The following is a 26,424-nucleotide window of genomic DNA, read 5'->3' on the forward strand; positions in this document are numbered from 1 at the left end:
GAAAACAATTAATCAACTATAGAACTTTGTGTATACGTAATGCGGACCCTTAATGAATATATATATATATATATATATATATATATATATATATATATATATATATATATATAAGCGTCTACCAAATGCATACATGTAAATATATATATGAGAGAGAGAGAGAGAGAGAGAGAGAGAGAGAGAGAGAGAGAGAGAGAAAACATCAACAGCAGTGGGATTTTGAAAAGTGAATGACAGTGCTTTTGCCTATCCACTATTAATTTGATATTAGTAAATGCACGTATCAAGTGTCACTTACAACTGAAATTGTCAAATGAAGTAGTGTGTGAACAGCTGGTTTATCCTGGATTCAGAAAAAAACAGCTAAATAGGCATGCATTTAAAATATACCATAAAATATACATGCCACTTGAATGAGAGCCAGTGGATCTGTGTACTACCAAAGGTCTTGGTACAACTACACCGCCCAAACCTTTATCATTTTCCCTGTGTGTGTCAATATGCGCATCTACCAACCGGATCTCGCGTCCCCGCACATGCGCACTTACAAATCCCATGGATCTGCTTTAAATCACTCAGAAGACAACGCAGGCAGAGCATAGCGCTGCACATCTACGCATCCTTCCATTTCTTAAATTAGCCACATTAAGCTTCGAGATACCGCCACCAATTTCAGTGTCGGTACGGAGCCGCCAGGCCGGGACTGAGACGGAGAGAGAGCCCTCGGCCATGGAAGCGCTCGGACCCGGTAAGTGATAAAAATAAGCCCGTGTGACAGCGTAGTGCGGTCCGCGGCAGCGCGCTGGTTAGGCCTCGACGAAAAAACGAAACAATCACCCCGCGTCCGCTTGCCAAACCCATCTTTATGGCATAAACCTGTTGATAATCGTACCCTACCCCGGTGAACTTGCATTTGTGAGGCTAACAAGTGTGTTTATCACTCTGGATCGCAGTGTGTTTATCGAACCCAATCAGTGCGGAAGACAGGACGGCATTGTTTGCTGGTGGGGATTTAACCACACATCTTCCTTCCGTGTCGTCTCTTCACAGGTCTGTTGTAATTCAGCAAGGTATCGTAACTGCATCATGAATAACCAGTAAACACATAAAAAATGATTTTCAGGGCATTTGTAGTCAGGAATCCAAAAATATCGTTATGGATGAGTTGCGCGAGCTCGAAAACGCAAATAGAGAATGCTCACGTGCTGTATACATAAGCGCGCGGGCTGGTCTGTTTGTCATTGTTGACGCTTTGTGTGATCCCCATGTGCATTTGTTTATGCCTAAATGCTGACCATTCCACTGGATAACGGTTGACAGGACTTCGCGCCACTGTCACGGACTTGACAACATGCTACACAACAAACGAGCTTTAGTCATTGTAAGTGAACTCGTTAACCTCTGATAGGCTTTTCATCGATCCCTAGACCGTGGCATGCAATCGTGTTCTTGAATTATGATCATTTGTGAGAGTTATTCCACTTTCACCTTTTTTAATTCTCTTACATTTGGAGTACAAACTGCCACAGTGTCTATTTGGCAACAAAGAATCTTATCAGCAGGGGTTGATGTTTATAGCCAGAGATAGAGCAGAGATGGGCCACTTCTATTAAAATGAGGTAAAGCGTCACTTGACCAACTGTTTTTTGAGATTTTGGTCTTTCTCCATTCAAGTAGATAGGAGTTGCACTGGCATGAATGGTAATAGCCTCCCGAGAGCATTCCAAAGATGGCCGACAGTGGACTGACTTGCTAGAAAGACTTTTATAGCCCCCTACTCTGCCTCATACATGTGTTTTCATGTTTTGTGCTTGCAAAACAAACTATTCAGTGTTTTTGAAAGTATCTGACATCTCCACCTTGCCTCTTTTCTCAGAGGGTGGTTTTCATTAACCTTGTAGGTCTTCTGGCTAATTAACTTTAATTTTTATTCAAACAGCTTCGTGTGTAATCATGTTTGTTGTGAGGACCAATGTGAAAACCTTTTAAACAAATAGATTTATTAGCACTTTGTTAGAGCACACTTAATAAGGGAACAATGGAAGGCATTGGCTGCATGCTGTAGCATTACGCTGTAGCGTTAATTTTTGACATTCTGATGATGTCTTGATGTGTTTAGAGTCATGCAAAGGCAACATTTTTTTTTCAAGAATTACAATGTATGTTGATGATAATATAAAATAGTTACACAACCCTGAGCTCTCGCACAGTCAAGCTCTATATGATTGTGTTTGTTGACACTCTATGGGTGTAAAAGTCATGTTGGAGGCCACAACAGTCTTGTGTTTTCAGGATTTTGATCTTCAATTCTGTTTTAAAACTTTCTACAGAAAGGTTTTAATTTTTTTAGATATGGTGTACTAAAAAATAAAAAAACAATACAGAGGCATGTTTTCCCTCTTCTGTGGTAAAATCTAACTTTAACTACTTTGGTGTAGCTGTCATGATGACTAATACACGGTTGCCTTTGCACTGTAAAGCATGATGATTTTAATAAGAACTAATTAATTACTTGAATCAAGAGAAAAATCTGAATTATCAGTAATATATTCAGTAAATATAACCTTTCCTTTGCTGGACATAATTTAGGCCTACTCACCCATATGTCAGTCTCAAACTCCTATGACTTTCTTCTGCGGAAAACGCAATATATATATTTTGATGGAGATATGTGAATAAATGCATAAAATTTAAATCAATGGGGTCTAACACTTCCAAGTTCCAAAAAGGCTATAAAGACATCTTAAAGTTAATCCATATTAAAGAGGTTTAATCCATGTCTTCTGAAGTGAAATGATCGGTATTGGGTGAGAAATGGGCCAAAATGTAACTCCTTTTCCACTAAAACTTGACATCTGCAGATTCACATCATATCGCCATGAAAATATCTTCATTTGTGTTAGGAATGTGCATGAGTAATTGATTAGTTGACTGAAAATCAATATTTGAATAATGAAATTTGATTTTCCTTTGTGGCCTTTGCCTGACGTGGGCAACAATGAAACTGCTTCTCTCACCTTAATTTTGCTGTTACAACTCAATGCATTGGTTGGCGCTGTGGATGCATGGCATTGTTAAATGAATAATTCACCAAAAAAAAAAAAAAATCTAATTTAATGTGATCGTATTGCTTCAGAGGACTTTTTTGAAATTTTTTAATCTAGATGTTATGCATAGTGCTAATTTTTTTAATAAGAAAAATAGGTTTGAAGGTTGAACTTAAATTTGAGATTTCTAGTAATCGATAATTCAAATTTATTTTGTGTTAGAGTAGTCAATTAAAGCATTACTTAAAATGCCCATCCCTAGTTTGAGTTCCGCAGAAGAAAGTCATACAAGTTTGAGATGGTAAAGACCTTTTCAGACGTGATGATAAGAGACAAATTGCTGATGAATGGCCCAATGACATACACCTATCAGCCACAACATTAAAACCACCTGCCTAATATTGTGGAGGTCCCCCTCGTGCCGCCAAAACAGTGCTAACCCGCCAACAATTGTGGTGCGAAGAATAGTATCTCATCTTTTCACGCACAAGTCTCTAGAATTTACTCAGAATGGTGCCAAAAAACAAAAAAAAAAACATCCAGTGAGTGGCAGTTCTGTGGATGGAAATGCCTTGTTGATGTGAGAGGTTGACAGAGAATGGCCAGACTGGTTCAAACTGAGTTCAAACAAAAGTCTCCAGTAACTCAGATAACCGCTCTGTACAATTGGTGGTGAGAAGAATATAATCTCAGAATGCTATTCTGAGATGCGAGTTGACTACACATTATTAGGCAGGTGGTTTTAATGTTGTGGCTGATTGGTGTAAAAGCGAGGAGAATGATCGCTTCACATTCACGCCTCTACAATAGGTGGCACTGATCAACAGTCAATTTTACCCCTGTACAGTAAGTGGTGTAACGCACCTTTCTGCTGGTCTGCCCTCCACATGTCACTGATGAGAAGAACTGCTTGACAAGTTTGCAAAATAATCATGGATTCACATTATGAAAGAAAAGATTTCTCTAGCGAGTCGATTGAAAAAATAAAACTGATTTCTTTAAAAGCTGCAACAGCGATGAGTTTTGTTGATAAAACGTTCAAGACACTGTCTCAAACTTTGTTTGCCTGCAGGACATTCGACTGACATTATGAACATGTACACCACAGTCTGAGGGGTGATTAGAAAGAATCAAGTGTAAAAAATAAAATGAACTATTAAAACAAATGTTATCAATTGGAACAATACTGATAATATGCCTTTGACATGCACATCTACTAGTGTTATGTACATTAGTTTAAAATCACTCTGACCCATTATTAGATACTTACACTGCAGCCAAAAAATGTGAATAATGTGCCGATTTTGCTGTTTCGGAAGGAAATTTGTACTTTAATTCACCAAAGTGGCATTCAACCGATCACAAAGTATATTTGGGACATTGCTGATGTAAAAAAAAAAAAAAAAAAAAAATCAGCACCATCACTATTTGAAAAGTCATATTTGATAATCTAGACAGCCCCCATTTCCAGCAGCCATCACTCCAACACTTTATCCTTGAGTAATCATGCTAAATTGCTAATTTGGTACTAGAAAATCACTTGCCATTATATCAAACACTGTTGAAATCTATTTGGTTCTTTAAATGAAGCTTAACATTGTCTTTGTGTTTGTTTTTGAGTTGTCACAGTATGCAATAGACTGGCATGTCTAAAGGTCAATATTAGGTCAAAAATGGCAAAAAAAAAAAGAAACAGCATTCTCTAGAAACTCACCAGTCAATCATTGTTTTGAGGAATGAAGGCTATACAATGCTTGAAATTGCCCAAAAACTGAAGATTTTATACAAAGGTGTACACTACAGTCTTCAAAGACAAAGGACAACTGGCTCCAACAAGGACAGAAAGAGAAGTGGAAGGCCAGATGTTCAACTAAACAAGAGGATAAGTACATCAGAGTCTCTAGTTTGAGAAATAGATGCCTCACATGTCCTCAGCTGACAGCTTCATTGAATTCTACCCACTCAACACCAGTTTCATGTACAACAGTAAAGAGAAGACTCAGGGGTGCAGGCTTTATGGGAAGAATTGCAAAGAAAAAGCCACTTTTGAAACACAAAATGGAAAGGTTAGAGAGGGCAAAGAAACACAGACATTGGACAACAGATCATTGGAAAAGAGAGTTATGGATCTTAACCCCATTGAGCTTTTGTTGGATCAGCTAGACTGTAAGGTGCGTGAGAAGTGCCCGACAAAACAGCCACATCTGTGGCAAGTGCTACAGGAAGTGCGGTGTGAAATGTCACCCGAGTATCTGGACAAACTGACAGCTAGAATGCCAATGATCTGCAAAGCTGTCATTGCTGCATGTGGAGGATTTTTTGATGAACTCTTTGAAGTAGGTTAAGAAGTTCTTTTTTCAAATTTAAATTTACATTTTTCACATTATTAATGTCCTGACTATACATTGTGATCAGTTGAATGCCACTTTGGTGAATAAAAGTACCAATTTCTTTCCATAAGAGCAAAATCTCTACATTATTCCGAACTTTTGGCCGCCAGTGTAACTGTTAACAACGGTTAACGATAGCACACCAATAACGATTACATAAATTTGTGGACAAACCACCAGGTTTTTTGGATACAAAGGCACTTTGATACAAAGACATAAATACACACACCGTTAAAAAAACTAAAAGAATGCAAAAAACAAATTATACCTGGGCCTTAATCCAGGTGATCTGCCTGTGGCACGGGACTCTGTATCATTACTGAGTCATCACTTAGTTCAGATGCCCCTCAGTTTAAGCCTATCATGCCATTTAGCCTGCTGAGCTCATGGCTCGACACATCTAGCCTGTTGCAGGCCCCCCAACTACAGTAGACATGCTGGATATGGTTTGGCCTTTTTTTTTTCATGCATTTAGTGCATTTTTGTTTTTAATGGACAAATAATATACAGGATGTTATTGATCCAGAGAAAATATAGGAAAGCAAATGATGCAGTGAATTAATATAAACCCCTCCTTTTTTTTCTATAATAAGCATTTTGTATGTTTAGGATAGCATACTGTATACTTCTTTTTACTATTCCTGCAGTATATAGTATGTATACTGTGCGCAGTATGCATTTTTTCTTTATGCATGGAATACCTGGATTACCTATTACTGTATATTGCCAAAAAGTAAGATAATATTCCATTTCAGATATACCCTTATACTTAAAATGAATCCTGTACCATCAGGTGGTTGTTTGTTCTTCTGGCCCAGAGAGACAAAAAAGCAATCCAGTGACCATTTGTTCACAGGTTACCTTACCCATAATTTGATAGTAAACATAAGGATACCACAGGAAGCCCAGACACGATAATGAGTGCCGTGAGACACTGATTGCGGACTTGAGGTAATAGCTGCCCACTTCCAGCGTTCCGTCTGCCAGTCGTGTCTGACACCCCATCCTGGTGTGAAACCTAACAGCTGAGTGGCCTATATATAGAGCCCTCGTTGTTTTTGATGAATGCTGGGGACCTTATGCTGGTTCCCCCCCATCCAAATGGGGTTTGTGCTGTAGTTGTCTGTATGATCAGAGCTCTTTATTCAATAGAAGGCGTTTGAAAGAGGGGGAGCAATAGGCAGACAGTATGTGGAAGGGACAGGAGAGCGGTTTAGAGGCTCCCAATTGTTGTTCTGCTGCTTGGCTTGCTAACTGGAGCGTGTAGGTCTGTGAGGGGCTTGGACCCCTGCAAACAACTCAGCGGGTTGACAGGGTCACGCTAGAGCTACACAATCTTTAAAAGATTGTGATCTCGATTCAGACACCCACGCGATCTCATTTCTAAATGACAGCGATTCTACAATGTATATTAACATTCCATTAGGGTTGCAACTAATGATTATTTTGATAATCGGCTAATCTAACGATTATTAGAACAATTATTGCAATAATTATATTGCTTATTTTATATTGCCAATTTTCTTCACGTTAAGAAATGCACAGTGACACGTATACTGTGTTATGATACAATAAGTCGCGAGCCATCACATTATAATCTAGCTGCAGCAAGTGCTTGGGACGAGCATCCCCGTGCCAGTGTGTGCCTCAGCTGGATGTGGTTTCAGTCTCTCCCCTTTAGATCGGAACATTCGCGCAGCTCATAGAAGAGGCGCTGACCGCACAGAGAAATGCCAGCTTGGGAGTTTGGAGTTTGTAGTTATTTACATGATCTGCTTCCGTATTGTTTGACCTTTTTTTGGGGGGGGGGTTTCCCTTTTTCATCCAATATCCGAAAGCGCTTTTAAGTCCTCGTGGTTGTGTAGTGATTCGCCTCAATCACTACCGGACGAATCCCAGCTGCCTCCGCGTCTGAGACCGCTAACCCGCGCATCTTATCACGTGGCTTGTTGAGTGCGTTGCCACGGAGACATAGTGCGTGTGGAGGCTTCACGCCATCCACCGTGACATCCATGCTCAACTCATCACGTGCCCCACCGAGAATGAACCACATTGTAGCGACCACGAGGAGGTTACCCCATGTGACTCTACCCTCCCTAGCAACCGGGCCAATTTGGTTGCTTAGGAGACCTGGCTGGATTCACTCAGCACGCCCTGGGATTCGAACTAGCGAATTCCAGGGTGGTAGCCAGCGTCTTTTACCACTGAGCTACCTAGGCCCCCCATATTATTTGAATGCCGGGGTGTTTCTTTTAAACACATTTGACACACAAGTTTTGCTTCAGCGTCGGCTCCTTATTCAACAACGAGAGTGCTTCTGTATTTACTTTGTATTTTTGCATTATAATTCTCTCATACTTTGCAACCTACATCACAAAGTTTGGAAAGTTTAGAGTGCATCTGGACTGTGAGGTGTGTAATTCTTCCTTGCCTCAGTCAGGCGCGACTTGCAGTGCTGCTCTCGCACATCATCTTTAGTTTAATGCAGTGGTTCTCAATTTTTTTCGGGTCACCCCCCCCCCCGAAACAAGAACTTTCACTCCTGTACGAGACTGCGCTGTTTAATCATAATACCCCTCTTTAGGTGATATTAATGTAAACAGCTGTTAAAGGGGTCATGAACTGTATTTATTTTTTTATTTTGTACTGTTCTCTGAGGTCCATTTATAACGTTATCAGGATTTTTACATAAACTTCATAATTTAGAAATAATAGGCTATTTTCTGTCCTGTTTTGACCCCCCTCATCGTAACACCGTTTGAATAGGCGTAGCGGATTGTAGACTCGGAAGTAAATGCCCACTGGTATGATTGGCTAACAGTTTTGCATATTTAAAAATCCTACATCCTTCATAGATGGACGCTGCTGTGATTTAGGTTAAAAACGCATAAATACTCGGTACATATCAAACGATATGTAATAACAGACAATAGTGACCACGTAATAAAAACAGTTACTCGCACTTGTATGGTGCGACATTACTTCGGATCCAATATAGTCGGCACAGCATTGTCTTTTAGTTTCAGCCTTTCTGAAAATCCTGCGTCGAATTGTGCCTTGTTTGTAAACGAATGTGCGGTAAAATGAAGTGAACAAAGGACAAAGTTCTTACTGACGCGGTCTGGAACTTCATTAAAGTTAATCCACTCTTTCCTAATGTTGGGATCAGAGGGAAGGCAATGCAAAGACTGTTTTTCCACAACTTGGCAATGCACATCGTCTTGTTGTCTTTGGAGCCATCTTTATCATTTGGTTTCTGCGTAGGCCTGCGTTTGCCTCTCTCGTTATTTACCTACTACATGCATATATCGGTGGGCGGGGCTAAACAGGCAGTGATGTAGAAGCAGGCGTTGATCTTCTGCAGAGGCGGTGTTTAGCCACACTATTACGTAACAGTGGCACATTCCACATCCTGTTGTTTTGGCAGATTGGCTTTAATATAAGCTGTTTTTAGACTAACGAGAAAGTTTTGAGTTCTGAAACTTAAAGGATGTTTTTATAGTACAATGACCTCTTATATGTCAAAAGATCAAGGGAATTTTGATTTCTCTGTTCATGACCCCTTTAATGAATTACCAGTGTAAACAGACAGGATTAAATCTGCGCTATCTTGACAAGATATTAAAGCAAATGCAGCTGTTAATGTATAAGCAGATGGGACAAATTCTTCAAAATGTTAGATCTGTGTGTATACTGGTGGCCAAAAGTTTGGAATAATGTAGAGATTTTGCTCTTATGGAAAGAAATTGGTACTTTTATTCACCAAAGTGGCATTCAACTGATCACAATGTATAGTCAGGACATTAATAATGTGAAAAATTACTATTACAATTTGAAAACAAATTTTCAGAACTTCTTAAACTACTTCAAAGAGATCTCATCAAAAAATCCTCCACGTGCAGCACTGACAGCTTTGCAGATCCTTGGCATTCTAGCTGTCAGTTTGTCCAGATACTCAGGTGACATTTCACCCCACACTTCCTGTAGCACTTGCCATAGATGTGGCTGTCTTGTCGGGCACTTCTCACACACCTTACAGTCTAGCTGATCCCACAAGAGGTTAAGATCCATAACACACTCTTACAATTATCTGTTGTCCAATGTCTGTGTTTCTTGGCCCACTCTAACCTTTTTTTTTTTTTTTCTGTTTCAAAAGTGGCTTTTTCTTTGCAGTTCTTCCCATAAGGCCTGCACCCCTGAGTCTCCTCTTTACTGTTGTACATGAAACTCTTGTTGAGCGGGTAGAATTCAATGAAGCTGTCAGCTAAGGATGTGTGAGGCATCTATTTCTCAAACTAGAGACACTGATGTACTACTTGTTTAGTTGTACATCTGGCCTTCCACTTCTCTTTCTGTCCTTGTTAGAGCCAGTTGTCCTTTAACTTTGAAGACTGTAGTGTACACCTTTGTATGAAATGTTCAGTTTTTGGGCAATTTCAAGTATTGTATAGCCTTCATCCCTCAAAACAATGATTGACTGAGTTTCTAGACAAAGCAGTTTCCTTTTTTTTTTTTTTTTTTTTTTTTTTTTTTTTTTTTTTATAACCTAATATTGACCTTAAGACATGCCAGTCTATTGCATACTGTGGCAACTCAAAAACAAACACAAAGACAATGTTAAGCTTCATTTAATGGACCAAATAGCTTTCAACTGTGTTTGCAATAATGGCAAGTGATTTTCTAGTACCAAATTAGCAATTTAGCATGATTACTCAAGGATATGGTGTTGGAGTGATGGCTGCTGGAAATGGGGCCTGTCTAGATTTGATCAAAAACTTTATTTTTATTTATTTTTTCAAATAGTGATGGTGCTGTTTTTAACATCAGTAATGTCCTGACTATACTTTGTGATCAGCTGAATGCCACTTTGGTGAATTTAAGTACCAATTTCCTTCCAAAACGGCAAAATCTGTACATTATTCCAAATTTCTGGCCGCCGGTGTATATAAGCTGCATGTTTGTTATAGGCATTCAGGCATTCTTACTGCATCAAATCAGTACTGATGTAGATCTGATAATCACACAGTGAAGAGTGTCAAATATTTAAGTACTTTCATTTGCATAAAATTACCTTTTTTTTTTTTTTTTTTTAATGTTTTTATATTATAATTTGTTTAAATGTTAAATTGCTACTGTTGCTAAAAAACTTAAAGCGAAATTTTTTTTTTAAACTAAAAGCTGTTTACTCTGTTTTCTATTTAATTCCTTTACAAGCTTGAAGCAAGTTTTACAAGATTAACACTGAAGGCCTCATTGTTTTAATTGAAATTTGTTAATTATATAAAAAAAAGGTTGTAAAATAAGTGTTTTATTGCATATTTGCTTACAAGTGCAATACAAAGTTAACGTAGAACTATTAATGAAGCTTTTTTCTGCTCATTTTGCTTTTTACTTGGCATGTGAGAAACTGGTTAAATCATTTTTATTTATGCAGTTTAATAGTATTTAAAAAATTTTTTTTTGCAGTTTTCACAATGTATTCGTTGCGCCCCCTTGTGGACTTAGGGCATTTTAAATGTATATATTTGATTAACAACTTTATTGCATTTTTGCATAGGTTGAAACGGAGAACATTTAGTCAGAACCTTTAGTAAATTGTTACTTTGTTTAATACCCTTATGTCCAGGTTTTGTAAATCACTGAAATAAGCATTTTTATTCAGAATTGGGAGAGAATTGTGATCTTTATTCTAAGCAAGAAAAATCATGAATGTCAATTTATCCAGAATCGTGCAGATCTGTCACGCTGATGGGGCCAAGTATCATCCCCCAGTACGTTCCCTGGGTTATACATTTTGCAATAAGGAAGTGAAGAATCTTAACTTGGTCTTTTGCATAGCCTCAGGTTGTTGTATCTAATATGATGGAAATGTAGTTTTGATAGGCTAAATATTACAGTATAGTTTTGTGCGGTATACCGGTACTAATGAAATATTGAAATACCAAAAATTTAAAACGGTACAATATCATCTTGTTGTTCATTTTGGTACCATATTAAAGTATGCTGCCACTAGCAAAATGTAATGTGAGATTTGAGATTAAATCAAAGACCATATGTCTCGATATGGCCAAGTGTGATCATTAAACAGCAGAAAGATGTAATTTAATTACTATACAGTCACATGCGCTGCGCGCCACAGAACGAATGAGAGGTGCCTCTATGCTCTGTTATCTCCTTCACACACAAGCAGGTGCACACACAAACTCAACATGCACTACTAATGCTTGATTTTCATGCAGTGTGTCCAATAGCATCCAGCTGCAGAGCACTGTGTTTAGTGTATAATCGGCTGTGAACTCTCAAATGACCGTTTTCACCCTTGCAGTTTGGAGATTTCAGCTCGCAAGTTGCGGGAAGCTTGATATAACGAACCCTTCACAAACAGGAAGAACTTCAAAGGTCTTTCAAAATAAAAGTTCAGCTGAAATAAGAGCTCTATTCAGCCGGATGTGTGATTGAAGACATTACGGCAGAAAAATTATATTGTATAGAAGTGTAATATTCAGAGTAGTCGCAATAATGCTTATAATAACAATAATAATATTATTAAATGGTTATATTATTAATATTATTATCTGTAAGCAATATCACAAAAGCAAGTGTACTGAATTTTTAATTTGCAAAGATCATACCTGGCAGTTGACAAAAGTGCATTCCATTTTAAACTAAACAGTGTAAAATTATAACACCAAAAGAGAGAGCAAGTCGCGATGGCCAAAGTCCCTCTACCTAAGTCATTGCCAGTGCTTGGCACACATGTAAAAATGTTAATACACTGTTTTGACATTCGAATATGCATTTTTAAATTTGAATATTCAAATTTAAATTTTTTACTTGACAGCCTTGGAGTACTGCACTTTTATTGATAGCAGAATGCATAATCAAATTAGTAAACAAACATGGGGCGAGGGATTTGAAAAACATTGTGAATGTTGGGCGTTCTGTGCATTCTTCCAAAATCTTTGTAGCTGAGCCCTGTGCGCACAGATTCTATGTGGGTGTACTTATGAGTTACAATGTTCTAGAAGGCAAAGGTTTCGGTCACAAACAACCTTCTTAAGTGTTGTGTGGGTAGTGCCTGCATAGTCCCAAAATGCATAATTCCCCTCCCCCCAAATTACCCTTCTGCCGTCTGTCTACAGTGGACACACTGTTCTTTGTTTGGATGGTTTGTGTGGGGCAGCCTGGGCTGGGACAAAACTTTCCGTTATTGTTCCTCATTTTGTTGTCTTTTTTTTATTTATTTTTATTGCTGCGTTAAAGGTCAAGGACCTTTTAAGTTGTTAGTATTATCATTGTCTGTGTTTCCCTGTTGATCAATCTGAAAGCCTGATATTCACCCTATGAAAAGGGCATATCAGGGTATGGTAGATGTCATCTCTCAATCTGTAGGTGTTACAGAGACATTAAGTGAAATAAATGTTTAAGCCGTTTGTCTTCATTAAAGCTAATGTGTCAAATTTTTTGAATATAAGAAAATGCTTTCTCCTGTCCCAACCTGATATGAAGAGACAACAATAAGCAATTTGATCAATGATTTCCACAAAGCTTTAATACTGTGGCTCAGTGGTGCCATCGAACATTATATTTGAGTGTCCCAACCAGCCCGACAGCAACACTCGGTGTCGGTTTTGTCTGACCAATGGCAGACAGGGGGAGTATTTGGGGAAGCTGTCTGAAAACAATATTTAGTGCAGAAATGTTTAGACTTCAGCTCTAAGAAAAAGTGTCTTCTAATTTTTCTTCTGAATGACTGTTTCTTTCAGGCCCGCCTGCCCCTACCTCCCTCTTCCAGCCACCACGCCGACCTGGCTTGGGTACGGTGGGGAAGCCGATTCGCCTGCTGGCCAATCACTTCCAGGTGCAGATCCCCAAGATCGATGTCTACCATTATGACATCGACATCAAGCCTGAAAAGCGACCTCGAAGGGTCAACAGGTGAGTGGGCTAAAGATGGTTTAAGTGATGTTTAAAAGTATATAGGAGTTATGGTCCTTTTCAAATAAGAACTTCTTTTCATACATTCTTAAAATAAGTACAGCGGTCAAAAAACAGACAGCTATTTGAGTGCATGAATATGGCGAAACACAAACCTTTGTATCTTTGAACATTTTTGAACATTGCATATTCTGAAAAATAGACTTATATAGAATCTGTTTACAATATCGGAATGTATTTCTTTCCACAGAGAGGTGGTAGATACAATGGTGAGACATTTTAAGATGCAGATCTTTGGGGACAGCCAACCTGGTTATGATGGCAAGAGGAATATGTACACGGCTCACCCGCTACCCATCGGGAGAGACAGGGTAAGGAAAGCATGAACAAGTGTTTGATATGTGCAGGAAATGCAACTTCAAATGTTTAAACAGTGTAAAAGAAGAGATGTTCAATGGTCTTTACAAAAACTGTGTTACTGAAATGCAAACAATTGTGTATTTGTATGTAATTAGTTTCTTGTTCTTGCTGTGTGATGCAGGTGGATCTGGAGGTAACATTGCCAGGTGAGGGGAAGGATCAGACCTTCAAGGTGTCTCTGCAGTGGGTGTCAGTGGTGAGTCTGCAGATGCTGTTGGAAGCTCTGTCTGGTCACCTGAATGAGGTTCCTGAGGACTCTGTACAGGCTTTGGATGTAATCACTCGCCACCTGCCCTCCATGCGGTAAGCCACAGTCGTTCTTTTTGTGCTTAATACACTTTTCTTTTTTTCTTTTTTTAATTTTATTTATTTAAACAGATTTAAAAAATATTTTTAGCTTTAAAGGAATAGTTAATCCAAAAATGGTTACTCACCCTCATGTTGTTCCATGTTGTTCCTTTCTTCCATAGAACACAAAAGAAGACGTTAGGCAGAATGACAGTCTCATTCACTTTAATTGTAAGGAAAAATATTCAATGAAAGTGAATAGTGATTGAGGCTGTCAGTCTGTAACATTCTGCCTAACATCTTTTGTGTTCCATGGAAGAAAGTAAGTCATGGGGGTTTGGAACAACATGTAGGTGAGTAACTGAAGACAGAATTGTGAAATTTTGGGTGAACTATCCCTTTAATTGAGTTCTTTCTACTTGGTGAATGACTACACAATTTGCTCCATATCTTTTGTATATCATTTGTGTTTATTTGTCTGAACTCGGAAGATCTCGGCAGATTTAAATCATGCAGAAGGTGACCTACTGAACACATCTTTCACATCTTTTGATACAGATACACTCCCGTAGGTCGTTCCTTCTTCTCTCCACCAGAGGGGTACTATCACCCGCTGGGAGGTGGGAGGGAGGTGTGGTTTGGCTTCCATCAGTCTGTCCGTCCAGCAATGTGGAACATGATGCTCAACATAGATGGTATGAGTTTTGTCTTCAGAACTCTTATTCTTCTGTATGTGTTTCTTTGTATTTAGAGAATATGCCCAAGCTCAGCTCTGCTTTTTATTTTCACATGCTTCAGTGTCTGCCACAGCCTTCTACCGAGCCCAGCCCGTCATTGAGTTCATGTGTGAGGTTTTGGACATCCAGAACATCAACGAGCAGACAAAGCCCCTCACAGATTCACAACGTGTCAAGTTCACCAAGGAGATCCGAGGTGATGAGTAGGGCAAGTTGTTGTATGGACATGGGGTTGATTACTTTTTTTTTTATTATTATTATTATTATTATTATTTTTATATAGTCTACTAGTCGAGCCCATTAGTCGAGTCGAATTCGAGTAGTTGTGACCTCATGGATGGAATAAACATCTGCCATTTTGTTACCTCCTTTTTAAGCACCTTTTTATTAGAAGTGTGCAACAATAGGTAGGCATTTGTCAAGATGTAACTAATCTAAAAGTTAACATAAGTGTCTGAATATAAATAGCTTAGCCTGGACTACCTGTAGCTGTAGGTGGTTCCTCTTCTTGCAGCAGCTTGTTTAGATGGTTACAGGCAGCCATGGGATTTAGCGTGCAGGTGACAATGAGGATGCATTCCTTCATGTCATTGGATTACAGCTTGAGTGCTTTTCTTACTGTTGCCAAATCATGCTCTTGAAGGAACAAACAGCAACCACGTCTGATGAACCAGCGGGTGCCTTTTTCAATTATTGTGCATAGCACTAATATTTCTGTAATAATTGAAGGCCACTTGGCATAATTGAAGGTTACTGTAGCATTTGTCATCTTTTATCAAAGTACATTTGAGCCACTTGGCTTTTTCAGTGCAGACCCATTGGGCTCCACATCCGCTGTATTTCCTACAGACTCATTTTGTAAATCATGTGGGAAGCAACTAGTGGACTTCAGGCTGAATGTGTCAGCTACATTAGTTATAGTTGACCTGGCTGTGTAACCACTAATTGGGTCATAATCACATTTACAAAATTATATTATTAGAAAGTAGGGCTGGGCAATATAACTATATATTGTGGCATCGATATGAAATGTCAATCGAGAGATTTTGCTTTATTTTAATATATCACAATATATAAATATCCATGTGCTTGGCGTGTGCTTATCTATCAGTTGTCAGGGCTTCACGTAAGACTGAGAGAATTGAAGAAACATGGCCAAGTGAAATTTTTAAAGCAAATTCAATGACATTAATTTTGCACATTAGTGCTAAATATGCTTCTCATCTGACATGTGCATCTGTGTTTCGTGTGTGTCGCACGCGTGCTGTCTCTGGAGCACGTAAGTGAGTGCGAATCCAGCAGGCTTCCCGATGTTTGTGATCCAGAGACAGGAGAGCGCAGAACGGAATCGCTCGCGGCTTCTCTTGACATTGCGGCACAGGCCACAAAACTTACGTGACACATTTGAATTCTACAAGTTTCTGTTTCTGAAACAGCCAGACATTCTATCGACCACTGACGAGGAAAACCGCTACAACACTGTGTTATGCAGCAAAATAAAGTGTTTTTAAACTACATCACCCTGACTAATATTCTGTTCAAATGATGTTTGATATTAGGAAACAAACTAGCAATGTTTGCCTTCAGATATTCATATGTATATCTATAGAGATGACTAAAATCATTAAAAGCCTATAGGTGTTCATTTTCATTTGAATTTTTAACTTGTATAATTTTCTTTGTTGCATTGCTTTGAGAAGATGCTGAGTTTCTGGAGGAAAGTTTATTGTAATAATAATAATATTGGTCAACATATCGGACAAAAATTTTGCAAAAATGTCAAATTTAGCATTATTGTAATGTTAATTTAAAACCAAGTTGAGATTTAATTATTTTTTATTTGACTATGTTCCAAATAAAGAGAATATGGTATCAGAGGAAGTAGTTTTCATTTTTAAAATATTTAATTCACTGACTGGATTATCCAAAAATAGGCATTACAGTAGGGTTATTTAATATATAAATCAATACAAATTATAGTTTTTTTTTTACTATATCGTGATATACAGTATGTCATTTATTATGATATGAAATTACTTGTTTAAGATTTTGGTCATATGGCCCACCCCTGTTAGAAAGTAATTTGCACTAATTCAACAGATTTCCTACTCTGGTTATCTAACAGATTATCTAAATTGCTAAAGTGTTTTGTGTGTTTTGAGCAGGACTGAAAGTGGAGGTCACACATTGTGGTCAGATGAAGAGGAAGTATCGTGTGTGCAACGTAACACGTCGCCCAGCCAGCCATCAGACGTTAGTGGTTTTTTTTTTTTTTTTTTTTTTTTTTTTTCTACATTTTAAAGGAATTTTTCACCCAAAAATGAAAGTTCGTTCATAATTTACTCGCCCTCAGTTCTTGAACACAAAAGGAAAAAGGAATATCTCTGTTATTGTATTTTCAATACAATAGCAGTTGATAGCGACTCCAAAGCTTAATAAAGTACCCAAAAGTATAATAAAATTGTCCATGCATCATATTCCAAGTTTTCTGAAGGCTTATGGTGGGTTTAGATGAGAAACGACCTGAAATGTATGTCATTTTTCAGTTGAAATCTAGACGTCTGTTGAAAAGCTCATTCACAGTGGCATGTGATCATGAGTATTGAACAACATGAGGGTGATTTAAGTAATGACAATTTTAATTTTTGTGTGTTCTATTACTTTAGCCTTTGAAAAATATACCATAAAAGTCTTCAAACTGTGTAGACTTTGATAAACCCAACAGTTTGCTGCATTGCCTCTTATTTTCTGTCTATTCCTGCAGATTTCCTTTGCAGCTCGAGAACGGACAGGCTATGGAGTGCACGGTTGCACAGTATTTCAAGCAAAAGTACAGCCTGCAACTCAAATACCCCCATCTGCCCTGCCTCCAGGTGGGGCAGGAACAGAAGCACACCTACTTACCCCTTGAGGTGAGAGCCCCATCATATGAAGAGTTTCCCCAACTCTCACATGTTCCATTATTGTGCAAACAACTTCATTGCATATGTAATGACTCTGTCTTCTGTCCTCCATAAAGGTTTGTAATATTGTGGCAGGACAGCGTTGTATAAAGAAACTAACAGATAATCAGACCTCCACAATGATCAAAGCTACAGCCCGCTCAGCCCCAGACCGACAGGAAGAGATCAGCAGACTGGTAAGTGGCATAGACACAATGAAAGTGAAATTTGTTGATTTGTAATATAACTTGAGTGCTTTCACCATTAAAGCCCATGTAAACCCTTTCAGGTGAAGAGCAACAGCATGGTGGGCGGGCCCGACCCTTACCTGAAAGAGTTCGGCATCGTAGTGCATAACGATATGACAGAGGTGACCGGGCGGGTCCTCCCAGCGCCCATGCTTCAATATGGGGGCCGGGTGAGTACAGACACTGGGAGGGACTGTAGCAGGGTGAGTACTGGGGCTCGGGTGCAGGGTGAGTACGGGTGGGCTGGGATCAATGGTGTGTGTGTGTGTGTGTCTCGTGGTGGGATGAATGGACTAACCAAGAGAATGATGATCAGACTCCACTGGTGTGTTTCAGTCAAGTCTTATACCTGACTACAACCGCAGTTTTAGCATAATGGTTGTTGATCGGATCATTGAGAATATTGCTGAATACCACACACACATCTGAATTATTCAAAAGTTTCAAACTGTTTGTTAGTGCTTAAGACTACAACAGAATAATGATCTGTAGATATCCATAGATATATTAATTATTTTAACTTGTGCAAATGGAGCTTTTAAGGTGTTGCTGATCCCTGAAGCCCATACATTTATTGTACATCTGATTTCTACAAACTGCTTTTTACCGTTGTCATCTGCCAATAGAGTCTTATCTTCATTCCAATGAAATTACAGACTCTTGAAGGATTGCCCCTCTCTTGGCAAACAGTACAATGTGATCTGCAATTTGTTTTTATTTTGTTTTGTTTTTTTACACTTATTGAAGAGAAATTGGTGTATGTAAAAAGATCTGCAACCTTATCTTTGCTAATTGTTAATTGGGGCAGTGAACAGATTATTATCATTGTAACTAATTGATTTTATCTCGCCCCCCCCTTTTTTTTTTTTTGCTTGCCATGAATGCTTTTAAATGAAATGTTAATTACCTACTGTTGTAACCCTAACATAATGATTCTCCAGTCTTCAGGGACTTTTCTATTGTCTTGTTTTGGTTACCTATATGTAATTGAGCCTTGTAGTGATTTATATAAAAGAAACTCAGTCGCTGTAAACGATGCTCTAACAATTAAGCACAGCCATTTGTCATTGATTGCTGAGAGCGAGAGATGTATCCGTGTCAGATATTGACACAGAATGATTTAGTCTGCCATTTACACACATTAACACCAAAAATAAAGAGTGCCATGGATTTATTGGCAGTACTAATTTTAAAACCAGCATCCAACCAGCATAAAAACCAACAATCAGCTTTGCTCATGATTTCCTGATTTGCTCATAATGTCCCAATGTAGAACTATGTGACTGACTGTGACCCTTTAAGATTACAGTATTGCAATAGACCTGAACACTGGAGTTGTTCTGTTTTCTATTTAAATACAATTAACTACACTCATATGTTTACAACATGCTACTTTCATAATTAATTGATTTAATTGTATTGTTACTTTGATTTACTGGCTTAAGCGTCATGCTTACACTTTAATGGGCAAAACATACTACACGCAGGTGCGCAAACGCAGACGTGAGCGCTTGGCCAACGCATGGCTAATGCGTGGTCCCATTGTACAAACATTACGTGCGCTCTTGCGTTGCTCTGGCGGTTACAAACCTCAGACCACGAGGGCAATAGATTTTTTTTAGGCGTGACCACAAAACTGGTCCTGCGTCCGAAACCAGGAAAATTCTGCCTTCGGAGGCTGTATACAGAGGCAGGATGAGAATAAGCTACTTTTGAAACCATTTGGAGACCAGTTCCTTAATAGTTCCATTCATTCAAAACAGCTGTTGGTTAAGCCATTAACTGATTAGGCAGCAAGTCAGCTGCCTAAGTTTTCGAATGCTGTCCGGATGTGGTTGAGGAGTGGGGAGAGACACAGAGAAAAAACAAGTTCATTTGAATAGACTGGGGACGAAAAGTCGTATAAATTTTTGAAAAGATTCAACTCAAATTGCTTCCAAAGTCCGCCATGACAGTTGTTAATTGAAAGAAGAAAATCCACTCTAGCGCCCCTTGCGGCAACGCTGAGAATGCAGCACGTACTTGCGTTTTGTTATGAACTGAGCACTTACACATTTCACAATGCAACAATGCGTGAAATCAAGTTTGCGTAGCAAGGTGAGTCTGCGTTCACATACTTGCGTTGAGTATGTTTGGGCCTTAAGGCTAACGTGTATTGTAGTTCTAGACTAAAATTCTAAATTCTTGCTCTTCATTATGTGTTTACTTTTAACTGTGCTTAACCATTGGGGAGGTTGGTAGTGGGCCTTTTTCTGCATATTCTGCTTTCTGCCAAAAGCCCAGACCTGCCAGAGATGGGTTGGGGTTTTTTGGGTTGTTTGTAAAGGATATTGGGCATTGTCTGCATCTCGTGACGAGACCGAGGGGTTCACTAAGAGCGTAGGGACTCTCTCCTCAGAACAAGACGGTGGCCACTCCCAACCAGGGTGTCTGGGACATGAGGGGAAAGCAGTTTTATGCGGGTATAGAGATCAAGGTGTGGGCCGTGGCCTGCTTCGCCCCTCAGAAACAATGCCGGGAGGATCTGCTCAAGTGAGTGCAAGCTGTTTCAATGCATCTTTTTCTCTCTCATTTGTATCTTTATTGCCTTTTTACTATGTTTCTCTTATACACCTTTGCCACTGAAAGGGTGCTTGTGTTCGTGTCTCCTCCAGTTCACGTGCGCGGGTGCATAGCCTCTCTTGGAACCTCTTGTGACTGACTTAAGCCGAACAATGACCTAATCGACCACAAACAACATAGCGCATCATAATCTTTGTTTGAGTCTTACAAGTTTTAAGAACCTATTTTAACATCTGTAGTATTTAGATTCAGCGTCTTTATGTAGTCATGAGCTGCTGTTGATACCTTGGAGAAAATAAAGTGGCTGGAGCTGCTGTGCAATGCAACATTCAATTGTCAGACATCCCGTTCCTATACATGTTGCACCACAGCATCTGCTGTTTCCAGTGTAAGCAACTAAATCAATTTGCATTGATTATAATGGAACTGATCTCTGTCTTGCTAGACTGAGCTGTTGTTGTGGTTTTGAAAGCTTGTTTTAGACATTATTGTGTCCCCCGAACCTGTGGTGTTATTTTTAGATTCAAAACCTGCAGGTTTTAGGGGAAGAGGCCATATTTCTGACATTTTCTGTGGTAGAAATTCATAGAATGGTTTCAGATTGGTCACAGGCTCCAGCACCCTGTCGATGGAAAAGGGGCTTTAGTATTTTCGATGATTTTCACCTGATTCCACCACTCCTTGAAACACACATTCAACAAGGCACATGACCATTCTAAGAGCAACTTAGCAATATTTAGAAGAAAAGCTTAGCAATTTGTATGTATCTAAATGATGGTAAGAGGTGCCTTGTTAAAGGTTATTCTCTGCATATTTTAAGGAGTTTCACTGACCAGCTGCGCAAGATCTCCAAGGACGCAGGGATGCCCATCCAAGGCCAGCCCTGCTTCTGCAAGTATGCCCAGGGAGCAGACAGCGTCGAGCCAATGTTCAAGCACCTCAAAATGTCTTACGTGGGACTACAGCTCATTGTGGTCATTCTGCCTGGAAAAACGCCTGTCTATGGTAAAGAATTTGTGAAAAATGTAACAAAAAATAGGCATTCTTAATGTTAGAATATCAGTACAGTATTGTGTGGTAAAATTGAGATACTTGGAAACATTGATCCCCACCACTAGCACTTACAGTGGATATTGCTTGGTAACAACAACTAATGTTGGTTTGGGATCTAGGAAAGCATTTGCAAATGTAATATGTGAGACCCTTTCTCTCCAGCGGAGGTGAAGCGTGTGGGAGATACTCTGCTGGGAATGGCCACTCAGTGTGTGCAGGTGAAGAACGTGGTGAAGACATCCCCTCAGACACTGTCCAATCTCTGCCTCAAGATCAACGCCAAACTGGGAGGCATCAACAACGTGCTGGTGCCGCATCAGAGGTGATTGAACCACAAAAAGAACGGAATTGTTCATGTTTAAAAGGCTCGTTATTTTTCATTGTGATTTCAGATTGTAACTTCAAATGTAAATGCAGAGAGTGGGCCCAAACAATGCCTACAAACAAAATGTCAATTTTTAGTCCACTCAAAATAAAATCACCATGTCACCTAGCAACAAGGATTGCCAATCATATGCAATTCTAAAGAGCTGAGCCTTTTTATGCAGAAACGACTATTGTCAAACTGGAAAATGCCCTGAATAAAAGAAGGAAACTTCCATTCTGTCACTTAAAGGGTTAGTTCACTTAAAAAATAACATTATCATTTACTCAAACTCACACGAGTTTGGAACAATGAGGGTCTTTCACACCTGTGATGCAAAAAAGTTTGGCAGAATGATAGTCACGGTCACCATTCACTTAAATTGTATGGAAAAAGATGCAATGAAAGTAAATTGTGACTGAGGCTAACATTCTGCTTAACATCTCCTTTTGTGTTCTATGGAAGAAAGCAAGTCATATGGGTTTGTTGCAACATGAGAGTGAGTAAATGACAAAATTTTTGTTTTTTGGGTGAACTATCCGTTTAACTTGTCCTTGTTGCTTTTTTCTGCACCCAGGCCCTCCGTGTTCCAGCAGCCAGTCATCTTCTTGGGGGCAGATGTCACTCACCCTCCTGCTGGTGATGGTAAGAAACCATCAATTGCGGCTGTGGTGGGAAGCATGGATGGGCACCCCAGCCGCTACTGTGCCACTGTTCGAGTGCAGACCTCGCGCCAGGATCTGTCCCAGGAACAGCTTTTCAGCCAGGAGGTCATCCAGGACCTAACTAACATGGTGCGAGAGCTGCTCATTCAGTTCTACAAGTCAACACGTTTCAAGCCCACACGCATCATCTACTACCGTGGAGGAGTGTCTGAGGGACAGATGAAGCAGGTGAGTTAGCCTTGAACTCTTTGTCCCAATTAATTAATGCAATTCGAGTTTAAACTTGTGTGTAATTTTTTTTCATGTATTGTTGTATATTGGTGCATATGAATGAAAATGAAGAATCTGCTATGACTGTTTGGTTGAAATTATGGTTCCTCTGATTAAGAAAAAAAAAACAATATTAAGTAGAGGTAGACTGATAAATTGGTTTTACAATTTAATCAGTGCCGATACTTGCTTTTTGGAACTATCGGTTATCAGCAAAAACCAATGGCCGTAGTGGCAGATAGTTTTGTGTGTGTGTGTTTTTTTTATTTTTTTATTTTTATTTTTTTTTCTGTGGCTGGTGCCAGAGGATTCTACAGTTAAAACAGCTTGGTTCTACAGATTAACAGCGGCCTATAGAGGTGAAATAAAAACAGTCACTGACTGACAATATTCATCCATATTTTTATCCTCACTTCAATGCATAATTGGTTATTTTAATTAGTTAATTAAGTGTTCTAAATTAAAGCGAGGGCATAAAAAGAGAAACGTGACTATTTGGAAATGTGCCCTGTTAGCACATACCAGTACATTTGCATCTCCAAATTCAGAGTATTTTATGAATAATAATTTAAAAAAAAACTAATCTGGTGATATATACACCAATCAGCCACAACATTAAAACCACCTGCCTAAGAGCGCCAACATGCATCTCAGAATAGCATTCTGAGATGCTGTTCTTCTCACCACAATTGTACACTTTGGTTATCTGAGTTACCGTAGACAGTCTGGCCATTCTCAGTTGAATTCTCTAATCAACAAGGCATTTCCATCCACAGAACTGCTGCTCACTGGATGTTTTTTGTTTTTGGTACCAATCGGAGAACATTCTAGAGACTGTTGTGCATGAAAATCCCAGGAGATCAGTAGTTACAGAAATACTCAAACCAGCCTATGTGGCACCAACAATCATGCCATGGTTCAAATCACTGAGATCAAATTCTTTCCCCCATTCTGATGGTTGATGTGAACATTAACTGAAGCTCCTGACCCGTGTCTACATGATTTTATGCAACTGCTGTCACATGATTGACTGATTAGATAATCGCATGGATGACTGTTGGTGCCAGATGGGCTGGTTTGAGTATTTCTGTAACTGCTGATCTCCTGGGATTTTCACGCACAACAGTCTCTAGAATTTACTCCGATTGGTGCCAAAAACAAAAAACATACAGTGAGTGTCAGTTTTGTGGATGGAAATGCCTTGTTGATGAGAGAGGTCAACAGAGAATGGCCAGACTGGTTCAATCTGACAAAGTCTACTGTAACTCAGATAACCGCTCTGTACAATTGTGGTGAGAAGAATAGCATCTCAGAATGCTATTCTGAGATGCGGGTTGGCACTGTTTTGGCGGCACGAGGGGGACCTACACAATATTAGGCAGGTGGTTTTAATGTTGTGGCTGATTGGTGTATAGGCTATAAAAAGATTTTTTTGGTAAATAGTTAAATATCAAGTTTTGTAACCAAGCCAAATCTCCATTTCAAAATGAGAGACCTGAAAGAATGTCTATTTCAGGCTTGTTCGTAGTCCTGCGTTATGCTCCAAATATTAATTTTTCTTCTGGTTATTATTGGGAATTTGGTTGCACAATAAACTGCATTCAGGATTTTTAGTTATTCTGTACTCTTGATCATAGTAAGGTAAGACTAAGTGTTTTTATTTTATTTTTTTTACATTCTGTAAATCAATTTTAAAGACTATCGGCCTTTTTCACCACCTTAGTTATTGATATCGGCACAATCCATTTTTGGATGGATGCAGCCATTTTGGAGCAAATACATAATTATCGAGATTTATATCTCAAATATCATAATTTTAACTATATTAGCCAGCCTAGTTGAGGGAAAGGAAATCATAGGTTGAGAGAGAGGGGACTGGGCTGCACTCGAATCCGGGACTCCTATGAGCACTCACACGGACAACAAGGCCACTGCTAAGATGAGAACTATATCATTTAAATAGTATAGTTGCTGTCCTTTTGTTCCTGTTTATTTTTTAATCTTGTCCTTGCTGGTATGTTTGTGAAGGTTGCATGGCCAGAGCTGATCGCCATTAGGAAAGCATGCATCAGTCTAGAGGAAGACTACAGACCGGGAATCACCTACATCGTAGTGCAGAAGCGCCACCACACCCGACTCTTTTGCTCTGACAAAGCCGAGAGGGTGAGTTTCCAGGAGGGATCACACAAGACCACACAACGATATTCATTTTAACTTAATGTACTGTCACTAATTTAATTCTGTATGTATTCATGATTAATAGTGTTCGTATTTCACACAAAAATGAAAATTCTGTCATTTACTCACCACCATGTTGTTCCAAACATGTATGACTTTCTTTATTCTATGGAACACAGAAGGAGATGTTGGGCAGAATTCACTGTCGTTGCATCTATTTTCTATACAATGAAATTAATGTGTTCAGTGGAGGAAATTAAAAGACATACAGGTTGGAAACAACATAAAGGTGAGTAAATGATGAGAGAATCAGTATGTGATGCATATTTCTATTGTATGTTCTTAGTTGTTAATGTGGGTGCGAATAAGTGGTGGTTTTGTTAAGCTCAACCATAGAAATGTTTGTCACCAACAGCAAAATATGACTTTTTCTCACAAGGAGGCTGGACAGATTCACTGCTGGTTTAAATGATTGTGTCTCTAATGTCTTGTATCTTGATTCCTGTAGGTCGGTAAGAGTGGCAATGTCCCAGCAGGCACTACGGTGGACAGCACCATCACACACCCCTCAGAGTTTGACTTCTACCTGTGCAGCCATGCTGGTATCCAGGTGAGTCAAACGTCAGTGTTAATCACTAATTCACCTGTTTATCTACTTGTCCATTTATGTCAGTCTTTATGCCTTCTTGCTTCCCGTAGGGCACCAGTCGTCCCTCGCACTATCACGTCTTGTGGGATGACAACTGTTTCACGGCTGATGAACTGCAGCTGTTGACCTACCAGCTGTGCCACACCTATGTGCGCTGCACCCGCTCCGTCTCCATCCCCGCACCAGCCTACTATGCCCGGCTTGTGGCATTCCGTGCCCGCTACCACTTAGTGGACAAAGACCATGACAGGTCAGAAACCTATAGCAGCTTTAACAAATGAGGTTCTTGTTAATTGTTGTGGAGCTAAAGGAATAGGAACTAGGACTGGGTAAAAATATGGATTTTTCTGAGTTTGAATGATCTCGATTCTTGTATCCCAAGATTGATTGATTTATTTTTTTTACACTGCGCAACCCTCTACAATGCTAGTAAATTACTAACATATGACTTAATTTTGCTCTGTGACTGAAAATGTCTGTGATTAGCCGCTTGTTGGTAAACTTTCAGGTTTTACTTACCATTGATCGAGTAGTATAGAGGTGAAGAATTTTAGCACCAAGATCCTTTTACTGCGTGCTGAGAATAAAAGTTTGGTTTGTGTTTGTCCAAAAAACAAGATCCACACGATTTGTCACTGCATTATAACGTTATTGTAATACCCTTTCTGTTGTT

The 26,424-nt window shown here is 39.2% G+C and overlaps 1 protein-coding gene across 4 annotated transcripts in view; it reads left to right on the forward strand.

Annotated features, from left to right (window-relative positions):
* Positions 1-546: 546 nt before the first annotated feature.
* The window catches only part of LOC127425511 (protein argonaute-4), a 34,605-nt gene continuing 8,727 nt past the window's right edge, over positions 547-26,424 (forward strand). The window contains exons 1-17 of one of the 4 annotated variants that reach the window (XM_051671585.1): positions 547-748; positions 13,204-13,375; positions 13,626-13,746; positions 13,917-14,098; positions 14,642-14,778; positions 14,882-15,016; positions 16,986-17,073; positions 17,585-17,732; positions 17,840-17,959; positions 18,052-18,213; positions 20,394-20,542; positions 21,393-21,577; positions 21,788-21,947; positions 22,567-22,882; positions 24,953-25,087; positions 25,611-25,712; positions 25,802-26,001. In XM_051671585.1, the coding sequence (XP_051527545.1) occupies positions 730-748; positions 13,204-13,375; positions 13,626-13,746; positions 13,917-14,098; positions 14,642-14,778; positions 14,882-15,016; positions 16,986-17,073; positions 17,585-17,732; positions 17,840-17,959; positions 18,052-18,213; positions 20,394-20,542; positions 21,393-21,577; positions 21,788-21,947; positions 22,567-22,882; positions 24,953-25,087; positions 25,611-25,712; positions 25,802-26,001 (2,531 nt within the window). In that variant the 5' untranslated portion in view covers positions 547-729. The remainder of the gene's footprint in view (positions 749-13,203; positions 13,376-13,625; positions 13,747-13,916; positions 14,099-14,641; positions 14,779-14,881; positions 15,017-16,985; positions 17,074-17,584; positions 17,733-17,839; positions 17,960-18,051; positions 18,214-20,393; positions 20,543-21,392; positions 21,578-21,787; positions 21,948-22,566; positions 22,883-24,952; positions 25,088-25,610; positions 25,713-25,801; positions 26,002-26,424) is intronic. The other 3 variants (XM_051671586.1, XM_051671587.1, XM_051671588.1) reach the window with 3 other exon arrangements.

Source organism: Myxocyprinus asiaticus, chromosome 34 (genome assembly GCF_019703515.2).
Source record: "Myxocyprinus asiaticus isolate MX2 ecotype Aquarium Trade chromosome 34, UBuf_Myxa_2, whole genome shotgun sequence".
Classification (NCBI taxonomy): Eukaryota; Metazoa; Chordata; class Actinopteri; order Cypriniformes; family Catostomidae; genus Myxocyprinus; species Myxocyprinus asiaticus.